Source organism: Colobus angolensis, unplaced genomic scaffold, assembly GCF_000951035.1.
Source record: "Colobus angolensis palliatus isolate OR3802 unplaced genomic scaffold, Cang.pa_1.0 Scaffold61, whole genome shotgun sequence".
NCBI lineage: Eukaryota > Metazoa > Chordata > Mammalia > Primates > Cercopithecidae > Colobus > Colobus angolensis.
Genome location: NW_012119710.1, coordinates 3,744,115 through 3,756,423, shown reverse-complemented (window position 1 = coordinate 3,756,423; position 12,309 = coordinate 3,744,115). Strand labels below are relative to the sequence as shown.

The following is a 12,309-nucleotide window of genomic DNA, read 5'->3' as shown; positions in this document are numbered from 1 at the left end:
TAGCTGGGACTATAGGCGCCCGCCACCTCGCCCGGCTAGTTTTTTTGTATTTTTTAGTAGAGACGGGGTTTCACCGTGTTCACCAGGATGGTCTCGATCTCCTGACCTCGTGATCCGCCCATCTCGGCCTCCCAAAGTGCTGGGATTACAGGCTTGAGCCACCGCGCCTGGCCTAACCAGCCCTTTTAAATCCTGGGCCTGGCTTCAGCCTGAAGGCAGGTGGGCAGCAACCCAGACAGCAGCTGTCCAGTTCTTGTCAGTTCTCTTTTGCCTCTAGAACCATCTCTACCTCTGGGACCTTGGCTCCACTAATCAGCTCCCTCCCCCAACTATGGGCACAAACTAGAATTAGGAGGCGGGGCTGGCCCTGGCCGGGTTGAGAGGCCTGCAGCCCCACCCCCAGGAGCCAGACAGGACATATTTCCCCGGGGCTCTTCTACTCTTCCTGGCTTCTCATGGACTGCCAGTCAGATCAAGGCAGCTAACAAACTTGCATGGACCTTTAAATTCCTGCTACTTCTCTTCTGCTTGCTCAGCCACAAATCCCCGGATGGCCTGAGAAGCCCTGCACTCCCTGCCTCCCACTGTTGTTTTTCCTGCAGGGCGAGTTCTGTTACGTAAGAGCAATAAAGAGCTTTTGACAGTGGCCTACATTTTATGGAGATTTTACTATGGGTGTATTTTAAATGCATTCTCTAACTGAATATTCAAATACAAGCCCCTGACAGGGGACCAGGGAAAGAGAAATTCTAAGAAGTTTCCTGACCCGTTTCCAGGGTATACAGCCGCTAAGTGGCCACACCCGACTCAAAACGGGCTTGCCCAGACACTGAGGTCTTTCTGCACTTTCCAATGCACCACTCGCCCTTTTCCCAGACCTGCACTGGGGCAGGGGTGGGGAGGAAGGGGTTACGAGGTCTTCAGACAACCTGCAGGACAGGAGGCTGTAAAGTACAGAAAAAAATTTATTGGAAATCTCTTGAATACATTGTGAAGTGTAGCTCAGTATTTCCAAACAAAGTAGGTTGGAAAAGTTGGAGGAGGAGGGACTCTGCCACCTGGAGACAGACAGCTGGTCCCAGCCTTTCCGGGGGGTGCTGCAGGAGTCAGTCTAGGGCTTATTCCATTTATGGTAGGGCTGAGGGGCAAGGGCAGGCCTTAACAGTTGCTTTACTTCTCCCAGGCTCAGCCCAAAGTTATGGCTGAGACTCTTCACAGATGGAGCATTGGTGAAAGGCTGCTGCCACCTGCAGAGGCCAAAGATTGCTCCCTGGGACAATGGCTAGTAGGCCTTTCCATGCAAGGCCTTGGAAAGACAGCAGTGGCTAAAATATGGGGGCATTAATAACTTACCAGGGAGCTTCCCCCTTCTCAAAGCTGAGGCCTTGGTGATACACCTGGGCCTGGGTTCAGCAAGCCACGCGTGTGCTCTGGGCCAAAGACAGGAGGGCCAGTTGGCTGCTGCTGCTGCTGAGAACAGTTCTCTGTGGCAGCAGCAGCATGCAGAGCTTGGGTCCCCTCCAGAGCCTGCTCCAGTCCTCAGAGGTCAGCCTTGTAGGTGAGAACAGTGTCACATGCAGTTTACTAACAAGCAGTTGAGAGCCACCTGCGCCACTGAAGCACAGCTGCTGCCAGTGAGTGCCCCAGGTGGGCCAGGAGGAATGGAGTAAGCCTGTATCTCCCTGGCCAGGACTACCAGCGAGGCTGGGAAAGGACAGATGGTAGGTGGGTGAGGCTAGACACTGGACTTACTCAAGTAACAATACCTGAAGGGTTAAGTCAATCACATGCCCAGCTTTGGTTTCTGAACCAGGAGCCAATCCAGTTGGTAAATCCCAGGGCACTGTACAGACCCTGGGTTAGAGAGAGGTGTAGCTAGGCCCAGGCAGGAGAAGGAAAAGCTCCACAGGACAGCCCCAGGGATCAGGAACAAGTACTCCAGCAGTCGGGGGAACACACACAACATCCCCTAACCACCACATGTGGCCATCACATTTAGCACCCAGGACTTCCTGGGCTGCCAGAATGGAGTCGGTCACTCTGCAGAAGCTGTGGGAGATGTAAGGCTCTCACCAGGAATACGCAGCTGTCCAAGGTAAAGCCTGTAGTCAGTTCCAGTGCAGCCACACTGGGAGGTGACTTTGCCCCTGGCCAGCCCTCTTCTTGGATCTCGCTGTCTGTATGGTGGGAAGGAAGATCCTCGCAGCAGCAGCCCGGATTCTCAAGAACCTCCAGAAGAGGAGGTCTCCATCCCAGGAAGAGCCCTCCACCTTCTCCAAGTGAAAAACAACTCACCTCAAACATATTTTCTCTATAAAATATCTGATTTCTCTGAAAGTAATAAATATTTATCGTGTTCTATAACCAAGGAGCAGCAACGGGGGAAAAAGAGGAAGAGAACTTTGCTGTGACTCCAAGTGACAAAATCCTAGAGATTCAGGGTTCCATTTTTACCTCCCATGGAGCTGAGGACCTGAGCACGGGCAGCCACCAGGGCTGCTCAGACCCTCCCAACCTTCAGGGGTGGGAGTGGCTGGTTTTGGAGTTCTCATCTTGGGCAGGCAGGCCTGTCATATTGCCAGAAGTACAGGCATTGGGGAAAGAGGGAGGAAGAGGGGAAGAAGAGAGAAGGAAGTAAAGAGGACAATGAAGAGAGCCAAAGGACTCCTTCCTTCTTCCTCCTGCACTGTCTCCTTCCTCTTTCTGCCTCTACACCAATCTCTTGGCCACCAGCTGGAATGTCAAATAGTGGATGGTAACAGCAGGCAGGGAAGGGGCCAGCTGCAAGGCAGGCCCAGGCAGGAGGCCGGCAGCAGCAGGAACAGGATGACATCCTTGGGAAGCAGTTGGTGATGGGCGGGGCACACAGATGGCCCTGCTGAGGGCTTTTTCGTAGGAAGGGTCTTCCCATCTCCAAGGCTAGAATGTGAGTCTTCTCCAACTGGGCACTGGGCTTGACTACCACCACGGAGTCTCCAGGAGGTCTAAGAGTAGGGACTTCTGGGTCCCCATGAGAGAAGCCAGCCTCCCTTCCACCTGGCTCAGAGCAGGATGAGCGGTGGGAGCAGCTAATGCATGGGAGGCTGCCTGTCCTCTGGGGCCACAAAAAGGGGGTGCTGCTGGGACTTGAGGATACTTTTACTGCAGGGTTTCCACAAAGGCATCAAACTCGCGGACATTCTTCTCATGCACAGCCAGCTTCTCTGGTAATGAGTCCTGTACCGGAAAGAGAAGGAAGAGCCATTTATTCAGGCAGGGCCTTGAAGAAGCAGCTAGCCCAGTCCCCAAAAGGGGAGGAAGCAAGCAAGACAAAGTTCAGCCCTAGCTGGGCTGAGCAGGTGGGAGAACGCAGGGCAGCTGCGTAGGCACAGGGTGGGGAAGGGTATATGTATCACGGCTTTGCGGGGGCTGGAGGGTTAATGGAACGGCCTTGGGAGTCCAAGTGGGTTGCACACTTAATGAAAGAGAAAAGGACAAGAGCGAGATGATCCAGAAATTAAACATGAAATATCCCTGGCACAGATCTGACTGACACTAGCATAAAACACCAAGTGTACAGCTCTACAAATTAAACAGAGTTTACAAAAGATTTCTTCGCACCCTTTGCTGGGCATCAGGACCCCGAGGGAACACAAACCAGGTGGCCCCGCTATACTCCCGAGATTCTGACACAGCAGCAGGTCTGTGGTAAGGCCTAGGAATCTGTATTTTTTTTTTTTTTTGTGACACAGTCTTGCTCTGTCACCCAGGCTGGAGTGCAGTGGTGCCATCTCAGCTCACTGCAACCTCTGCCTCCTGAGTTCAAGCAGTTCTCTGCCTCAGTCTCCCGAGTAGCTAGGATTACAGGCGCCCGCCACCACGCCCAGCTTATTTTTTGTATTTTTAGTAGAGACGGGGTTTCACCATGTTGGCCAGGCGGGTCTTGAACTGATGTTGTGATCCACCCGCCTCGACCTCCCAAAGTGCTGGGATTACAGGCATGAGTCACTGTACCTGGCCAGAATCTGTTATCTTTACACCGGCTGAGGAAGGGGTGAGTTAGAGGAGGTTGAGAGAGAATGTAAAGAGAGCAGCAGAGGAAAACAGAACTGTGAAAAGTTTAACTGTCCTAGAGTATCAACTATTAATAAAAATGTGTCTCTACTGATGACTAAATGAACAGAAGCTACATCTGCAGAGTTTCACCATCACAATTTCCTAACAGTAGGGGTTTAAACATGACCACAAGGGAGTCTGGGGACTCTCTTGCCTCGGAGCTTATAATGTGGCCTGAACACACCAAGAGCTGAGGGTGGTTTGGGTGCAGCTTCCTGAAAGGAGAGGGAGGCCTCAGAACTGGCTATGGCTATGGCATCAGTTGAGAGAACTGGAGCCACACTTTCTTCCAAGTGCATGTCATGATAGCGGGGAGTTTGGTGGTTAAAAGGCTAAATTGAGGAGCCAGATCCTCTAAGATCAAACAAAGCTTTGTTTTGCCTGGGTCTGTGTGACCATGAGCAAGCTAATCATTGTTGGTTTTCTCATCTGTAAACTGGGATGAGAAAATTTACCTCTTATGACTGTTGAAGATTCATGTAAAACACTAAGAAAAATGCCTGGCACTCAAAAAGCCTTGATTTTGATTTTGATTTTGATTTTTTTGAGACAGAGTCTCACTCTGTCACCCAGGCTAGAGGCAGTGGCACAAACATGGCTCACTTCAGCATTGACCTCCCCAGCTCACCTGCCTCCACCTCCCGGGGCAGCTGGGACTATAGATGCGTGCCACCACGCCCAGCTAATTTTTTGTACTTTTTGCAGAGACAGGGTTTTACCACGTTGCTCAGGCTGGTCTTAAACTCCTGAGTTCAAGTGAAGGCCTCAGTTGCTTCAGCCTCCCAAAGTGCTGAGATTACAGGCATAAGCCACCGTGCCTGGCCCCAAAAGCCTTGGTAATAATAATTATTACTGTATTTATTCATTTTTTTTGAGATGGAGTCTCACTCTGTCACCTGGGTTGGAGTGCAGTGGTGCAATCTTGGCTCACTGCAACCCCCACCTCCCGAGTTCAAGCGATTCTCCTGCCTCTACCTCCTGAGTGGCTGGGATTACAGGCGCCTGCCGCCATGCCTGGCTAATTTTTGTATTGTTAGTCGAGACGGGGTTTCACCATGTTGACCAGGCTGGTCTCAAACTCCTGACCTTGTGATCTGCCTGCCTTGGCCTCCCAAAGCGCTGGGATTACGGGCATAAGCCACCGCACCTGGCTATTACTGTATTGTTATTACTGGGCATGCTTTTCTCCTTAAAGCAAATCCAGGGCAGCTACCATAGGATCTTAGCATCTATTTAGGAGGTGTTCATTCCACCTCAAAGAGGGACATCTCCTGGCATGGGGCACCCAAAGTTTGTGGCTTGTGCAGGGCACTCTTCTGCCCCTCAGAGGCAGGAAGAGGAAATGCATGAAGCAGAGATGGGGTCATTATGGTCAGTATCAGGACATCTGGCCAAGTGTGAGAACTGCTAGATGACGGAGTGAGCTCTCTGAGGAAAGGGCAAAAACACAGACACTCAGGACCTCACAATCTCCTCTGCCCAGTACCACTGACATCTGCCTGGAAAGCTAAATAGCTAATGCAAGGGCTGTCAGAGCAACTTGGCCTAGTAGCATCTGCAAGGAGAAGACATCAGGCACAGAACAACAGGAGCATGTAAGTAATGCTGAGAATGTGCAGAGAAAGGAGGAACTAAGCTCAAGCAAATTCCAGATAATGACTGCTGGGCACAATGCAAATCTCAAGTGTAATCAAAAGATAATGGTCTAAGTATGTCTCTTTTCTACTACAGGGAAGACAAGGTGGTAGGCCTCCTAGGCCTGTGGCAAAGGAATGACCATCAAATAAGGATGCACTGTGGTAGAGGAAGGCTTTTCCATACCAAGTCTTCAGCCATGGACTGTGCTCCAATATCTATGGAGAGGCTGCTCAGCTGGGGGGGGTTCTGAAACTCCCGATAGAAGGTCCCCAGGTCCATCGGAAGAATGTCATCTTTAGAAAAAGCTGGTTTCTTCAAAAACAAGACAGACTCAGTTTAGCTTGCCTTGAACCACAGAGGAGATAAGCTATGAACAAGTCTTTCCTTCTAGCAATGATCAAAGAAAAGGTTCTTCTGGGCTTATCTTCGGGAGAGAAATCTTTACACTTTTCTCTTCCAGACTGTTTACTTCTAATGCTGGTAATAATATTCCTCTTCACTAGTTAAGTTTATGTCCCCTTTCTTCAAACTCCTTGCCTAGGCACGAATAGGACCTAAGTGGATATCAGTGGAAAATCTCCATTTATAGCTGAATTTCATTATGAATTTTAACCAAGGCATGACACAAAATGCCTTGTTGTTTATTGGCCTCCAAAATGTCTCCCCAGACCAGGCTCCACCTGTCCATCCCTTCTGTCTATACCAGCACATCTGATCCCTATGAAGGAAATCTGGATCAAGTACAGTAGTTGCTTCTAGGTCTAGTTCCCCGGGACAGCAAAGGTCAAGGAAAGTGATGGCAACTTACAAAGTCTATCATAACAAAGTCATCATGGGTATTGCCACTGCTGCCCCCGCTGGAGCCATCTGAGTGCAGGCTGCCCTGGAGAGGAGATTCAGTCTGTGGGGAATCTGGAGGATTCACCTGTTTCATAGCAAGGGAGGGTTAGGGCTGATGCTGTGACCCAGATTCAAGTTACTGTAAACAATCTGAAAATTCTGGGAAGAACTTAATGCTGGCTACAAATCCATAAGCCGAGGGGCCATGGTTTACAGTCTGTGGGGGATTAGTGTGACTCTGGCCCAGGAAGAACAATGACTACCGCACCATCTACCGGGAACTCGTAGTCAATGGTGGGCTCACCATCGGATCAGTATCCTCCAGTTCCAAATTCTTGGGAGCAAACATGGCAAAGGGTATATCCAAACTCGTCAGGGTCACCTGAAGAGACACAGGAGAAAAGCATTCATGCCTGCCCCTCCTGCAGTGTTCATGCTTCCTTCTAGGCTGCCACAAGCCTAGAGGTCCAGCAAGTTCGCCCACCTATGCTGACCATGTTGCCCCTCAGGCTCCTGCCTTGTTAGAGGCTCCCCAAGCTCCCTCACCTCCCTGTCTCCCATCACATACACCCACAGCATAAACAAGGGTTGGGGTCCTGAGGACCCTGGGAATTCAGCGTTGCAAGCCTGCCCCACAGTCATGCAGTAACAATGTGCTTCACTGGCCTCGCTGAGGAGGAGCCTCCTAGTTCAATTCAAGTAAGGCCGAGGCAATGACGCAGTGTTGTGTTTTTGTACTAAATGGTAACTAGGTCTAGTCTCCCTTTCTTGTAGGAGGCCTTTAAAAGGTCACAGAACAATAGTTCTTAACTTATTCTGGAGGGGTGGCACAGGTTATTAATCCTCTTCACAGAAAAATTTACACACACATGCAGTTTTGAGATATTAATATCTCAGGTTAAGAAAACTGCCTGTGGGGCCTTACTCTAAGAACTCAGACATTCTCACAGGTGGCAGTGGCAGGAAAATCACCTGATTAATGGGTTTGTTGACAAAAGCCCCCACTTTTCGGACAAAGATGGTCTCCAAGACATCATGGGGGGAGGCCCGTCCCTCGCTGCTGTTTGACACAGTGTCAGTATCCTCGCTGGAGAAGAAAGGTTAAGTTAGTTCTCATTCTCACACCACAGCAGGACAACTTAGTTCTCTATAAATCCACCATCTGGTGGGGCTGTGGCCTAGGGCAGGAGTTGGTCCCCACTGGCCCATCAAGGGGAGATAGCATTACGTGGTCTGGCTGATGCCACTATTGCCCTGCCTTTTGAGTTGATTGCAGAGGGCTGCACTTCCTGGAACTACTAAAAGTTCTAGCTTTTCTTCTTCTTTAGTTCCAAACTTGATTCCTTAGCTTGCCAGAGCTCTCTTCGCCCTTGACAAATTGCCTGGGCTAAGGTTCTCTGGGCTCCCTGCCATGTTTCTTCCCCTCTCCTCGCCCCCAGTCATCCCTCCCTCAACTAAAGGTCTTTGAATGACACATTTACTTTGGCTGCTCCCACTCCCTCCTTCCCCAGCCCTTCAGACTGAAGCTGAGTCCGGCACAGGGGGCCCTAAGCAGCAGCAGTGGGGGCCCATGGCTGAGGCTGCCAAACCAGCAAGCAGCAAGGGTTAGGAAAAGTCCTCTGGCCAAAAACAGGGGTTCAAGGTGGGCAGAGGATTGTGCAGTCAAGTGGCCCCTGGGCTCCAGCCAACAGGGAGGACCTGTACTGTGCAAATGTTGAGCTCTCATGACCTCCATTTAAGAATTCTCACACAACAGGGGCCTTTGTCTTTACTCCTGGACATGTCCCAGGAGTCAAGGCTCAGAAAACTAGAGTATAAAATGCCTTTAATCATCTAACAGAGGGAGAAAAGGGAGAGGACGGAAGTTTGAGAAGACAGAAATGACACAAATTATTTTTCCTGATGGATGGCACACACACAAAAAAACTTCCTAAATGACTTCCTTCCCACTTTACCGTGGGAATGAAAAAAAAAAATCAGGAATTTCTATCATGAGAAAGTTCATTTAGAATGTGAGGGGGCAAAGTAATCTCATTATCTCTGGGGACTTCAAAATCAAGGGAGGGTAGGGCAAGTCAAAACAGCCCATGGCTCCCCAGGGAGAGTGAAAGCATCGTGGAAAGAACGGGTGGGGCTCTGGAGTCAGAGAATCTGCTTGCCCTCGTGCCCTGTGAGCTAAGTGAGCTCAGGTCAATCACTTAACCCTTCTGAAGGTTTCTCGTCTTTAAAAAAAAGCAGGCAAAAGTGGTAACTTCTGCGGGGTGGAAACGTAAGAACGTTCGCTTCCTATCTAATGTCTTCAGGATTTGAGTTCCATAGAATGTATCACTTCGGTAATCAGAACACACAAAGCTTTACATTTTTTCACATGAGGAAAATAGTTGTTCCAAAGGCTCTCCACGAGGCTGTAACGCAGCAGAAAAAGGAGATCAATCCCAACCACAACACAGACATACTGTGGTCCAGACTTCAGGGCTATGGTCAACAACCTGTTCTGGGCCTTGGGGAATACTAAGGACTGACTCCAAGGATATAAATCTTGGGGTAAGAGAAAAACATCTGACATCCCCTTTACTGGATAAGGGTGACAGGAACTGAGCTCCTGCTGTTTCCTATTAGTACTGAAGTTCCAGGCCAGCTTCCTGACGTCCCAGCAGATGTAACAGATTCTTATCAGGGAACTTCAAGGAGTCCACACTTTGTTTTTCTCTTTCTTTTTAAAAAATATATTTTTGAGGCTGGGCGTGGTGGCTCACGCCTGTAATCCACGCACTTTGGGAAGTCAAGGCGGGAGGATGACTGGAAGCCAGGAGTTCGAGACCAGCCTAGGTAACACGACGAGACCTCATCTCTATTAAAAACACAAAAATTAGCAAGGTGTGGTGGCACGCATCCGTAATCCCAACTACTCAGGAGGCTGAGGCAGGAAAATCGCTTGACCCCAGGAGGTGGAGGGTGCAGTGAGCCATGATTGCACCACTGCACTTCAGCCTAGGCAACCGAATGAGACTCTGTCTCAAAACAACAACAAAAAAAGGAAAAATAAATTTTTTTGAGAGACAGAGTCTCCCTATACTGGCCAGGTTAATCTCAAAATCCTGGCCTCAAGCAATCCTCCCACCTCGGCCTCCCCCAAAGTGCTAGGATTATAGGTATGAGCCACCACTCCCAGCCAGGAGCCCATGCTTTGGGCTCAAATGCCACGCCCCAGCCAGTGCCGAAAGTTACTTTTTACTGATACTAAATAAGCACGTGTGTCAGGGAGCCCAGGCGCCTGGCCAGTCTTACCAGAGACAGAGCCAAAATGTGAACTCACCTACTGGAGGGTGTGGCAGCACAGTGGGTTCCGTCAGAAGGGGTGCAGGTTGCCAGTCTCTCCTGGTCAGCCTGGGCACCATGGACAGGCTGGTTGGAAGCAAGCGGTACCCCACCTTCCTTCCCAGGAACCATCAGCTTTGGGGGAAAATGGAAAGAGACAGTGAATCCTGGCATGCCAGGCAGGAGGGCAACCTCACATTCTAGCACGATGGTATCTGCTTTTGACTTCTCCATCACCAACGCTGCCACCAAGTGGGCAGTAATCCCTGGATCTTTATCCTCTCTGAAACTCAGTTAATGGAAGAAATGCACGGTAATGACTACACCTAGGAAAAAGGAAAGGGGGAAAAATCCTGGAAAAGCCTTCTTTCCTTTCTGAAGTCTAACAGGCACCTTCCTCTCAGAGAGTCACTTTAGGTCTCTGAAGTTACAAAAGAGCTTTGCTTCAGAATATAGCACTTAGAACATATCCCTCTGCCTAGAGAGAGCCCTCAACTGCCTCCGGGCAGGGGAGGCAGCATTGGAAACCCATGGTCCTCCCCATCTTTAAAGATACCTGGTGAGGGTGTGTAGCATTTAAGCCAGCAGCAAACACTACTGGATAAGCCAGGTCAGCTGATCCAACGCCCAGGGCAGCAGGCTGATAGGAAAGGCGAGAGCTTGAGAGCTAAGCAAGAGAAAAACAAAGAGAAGAGGAAAGACAAGGAAAAAATAGGCAATTCCAGAGCGTGACAAACAAGAGGGCTCAGCAGAGAGATGAGGAATGGCTCCCGCCCACATGCCCACAGTGCAGGGTCCTGACGTGATAGGGTTAGGGACATATCAGGCCATTATCAGAGGAGAAAACACAGACTTGTTTGTACTGGGACTGGGATTCCAAGCTGTGCAGCCTCCCAAAGGCCTCAAATAAGTTCCTTGCTCCCCGTTTTCCCAGGGGCTGAGATAACTGTTTCAGTGCTAAGCCCAGGAGATGTGTGGAGCACAAGCCTGGGCAGAGCTGGCAGCCGAAATCATCAGGTTCTCCAAAGTCATTTTATTCTCTCCTTTGTCCTGAGGCCCCTTTGAAACAGAAAGTCATCTTCTCTAATCACACCCTCCATCACCCCTGGGTATGGGAATGTTGCTATTTATATTGAAAAAAGACAGAATACCAGTTGTGAGTTGTTTATTTAAAAATCTGATATAAATAACTCCATGTATTTTTCACATCAATGGTAGGAGGAGGGGCAGATGAAAAAATTCCCTATTTTGGGCTGCTGGGCCATAGCTGTGTCCTATTAAATCTATTACCAAGCCTCAAAATAATCCCAAAGAACACTCGGGACATTTAAATAACTACACCCTGTAATTTATTTACAATTTTTAAATAAAAGTATGCCATCTGATTATATACCCTTCTTCCCATTATGGACTCACTTGATGGGAAAAGGCCAGTCCTGCCATGGGGACCCTCAGGGTGTCCGTCACCACAGGAGTAGGGGTCTGAAAATGTGCCTTTGTGACAGTAAACACACACTGTGCACAGACACACACAGAGACAAGAGAAACAAAAACAAAGAAAAGAAAAGAAAAGGGACTTGAGAAAGAAGTGAAGAAACTCTGGAAGGGGCAGTAGTAAGAGAGGCTGGGACCGACACTGGAGTCAGGAGTGAAGCAGGGCAAGGGCGTGGGGCTGTCTTTCCAAAGGGACAACTTGGAAGGTCCCTACAGTGATGTTTATTTCAGGGCATTCCATGTATGCCTGTCTCCCTGATGAGCAGCTAGAAAACAAAGCTGAGGTGAGCTGGCTACCACTTGGCAAAACAGAGAAACTTGAGTCAACTATTGGTCTGTCTCTACTCAAAAAAGAGAGGAAGTCAGATAGCAGCTTCCAAAAGAAGGGCCTGACTGCAGATGCAAGGTGTGCTGAAGATGAATAAGGATGCGGGGCTTGTAATGTTCAACTGAAAGCTTTTTTCAGGAAACCCAGAATCTGCAGGACAGTTTCAAATAGCTGACATTTGTTGGCCGGAACTTTAAGAAGCTCAGATGCACGCTTTCCTACGTCATTCCAGGGAAGGCAAGTGGGTGTGCAGGGGTGTGTGTATGCAGTTCTTACAGTCCCTGGTGGCGTAGGTGAACCTGATGAAGTAAAAAGCTGGGGCACGTCGAAAACTCTCATGATTTCAAAGCTACTTAGGGGCATAATGATTATGGTCATGATGATTATTTTGGGTCTTGCTGTTCCTTATTTTTTTGAGACAGAGTCTCACTCTGTCGCCCAGGCTGGAGGGCAGTGGCGTGATCTCGGCTCACTGCAAGCTCCGCCTCCTGGGTTCATGCCATTCTCCTGCCTCAGCCTCCCGAGTAGCTGCAACTACAGGCGCCTGCCACCATGCCCGGCTAATTTTTTTTGTATTTTTAGTAGAGATGGAGTTT

General features: G+C 49.5%; 1 protein-coding gene across 1 annotated transcript in view; it reads right to left on the bottom strand.

Annotated features, from left to right (window-relative positions):
- Positions 1–945: 945 nt before the first annotated feature.
- Positions 946–12,309, bottom strand: part of ATG13 (autophagy related 13) — a 38,552-nt gene continuing 27,188 nt past the window's right edge. The window contains exons 9-17 of the mRNA XM_011963314.1: positions 11,308–11,406; positions 10,448–10,558; positions 9,890–10,026; positions 7,546–7,660; positions 6,878–6,955; positions 6,542–6,658; positions 5,917–6,045; positions 1,354–3,216; positions 946–1,247 (exon numbers count right to left, since the gene is read on the bottom strand). Coding sequence (XP_011818704.1) covers positions 3,139–3,216; positions 5,917–6,045; positions 6,542–6,658; positions 6,878–6,955; positions 7,546–7,660; positions 9,890–10,026; positions 10,448–10,558; positions 11,308–11,406 — 864 coding nt within the window. The 3' untranslated portion in view covers positions 946–1,247; positions 1,354–3,138. The remainder of the gene's footprint in view (positions 1,248–1,353; positions 3,217–5,916; positions 6,046–6,541; positions 6,659–6,877; positions 6,956–7,545; positions 7,661–9,889; positions 10,027–10,447; positions 10,559–11,307; positions 11,407–12,309) is intronic.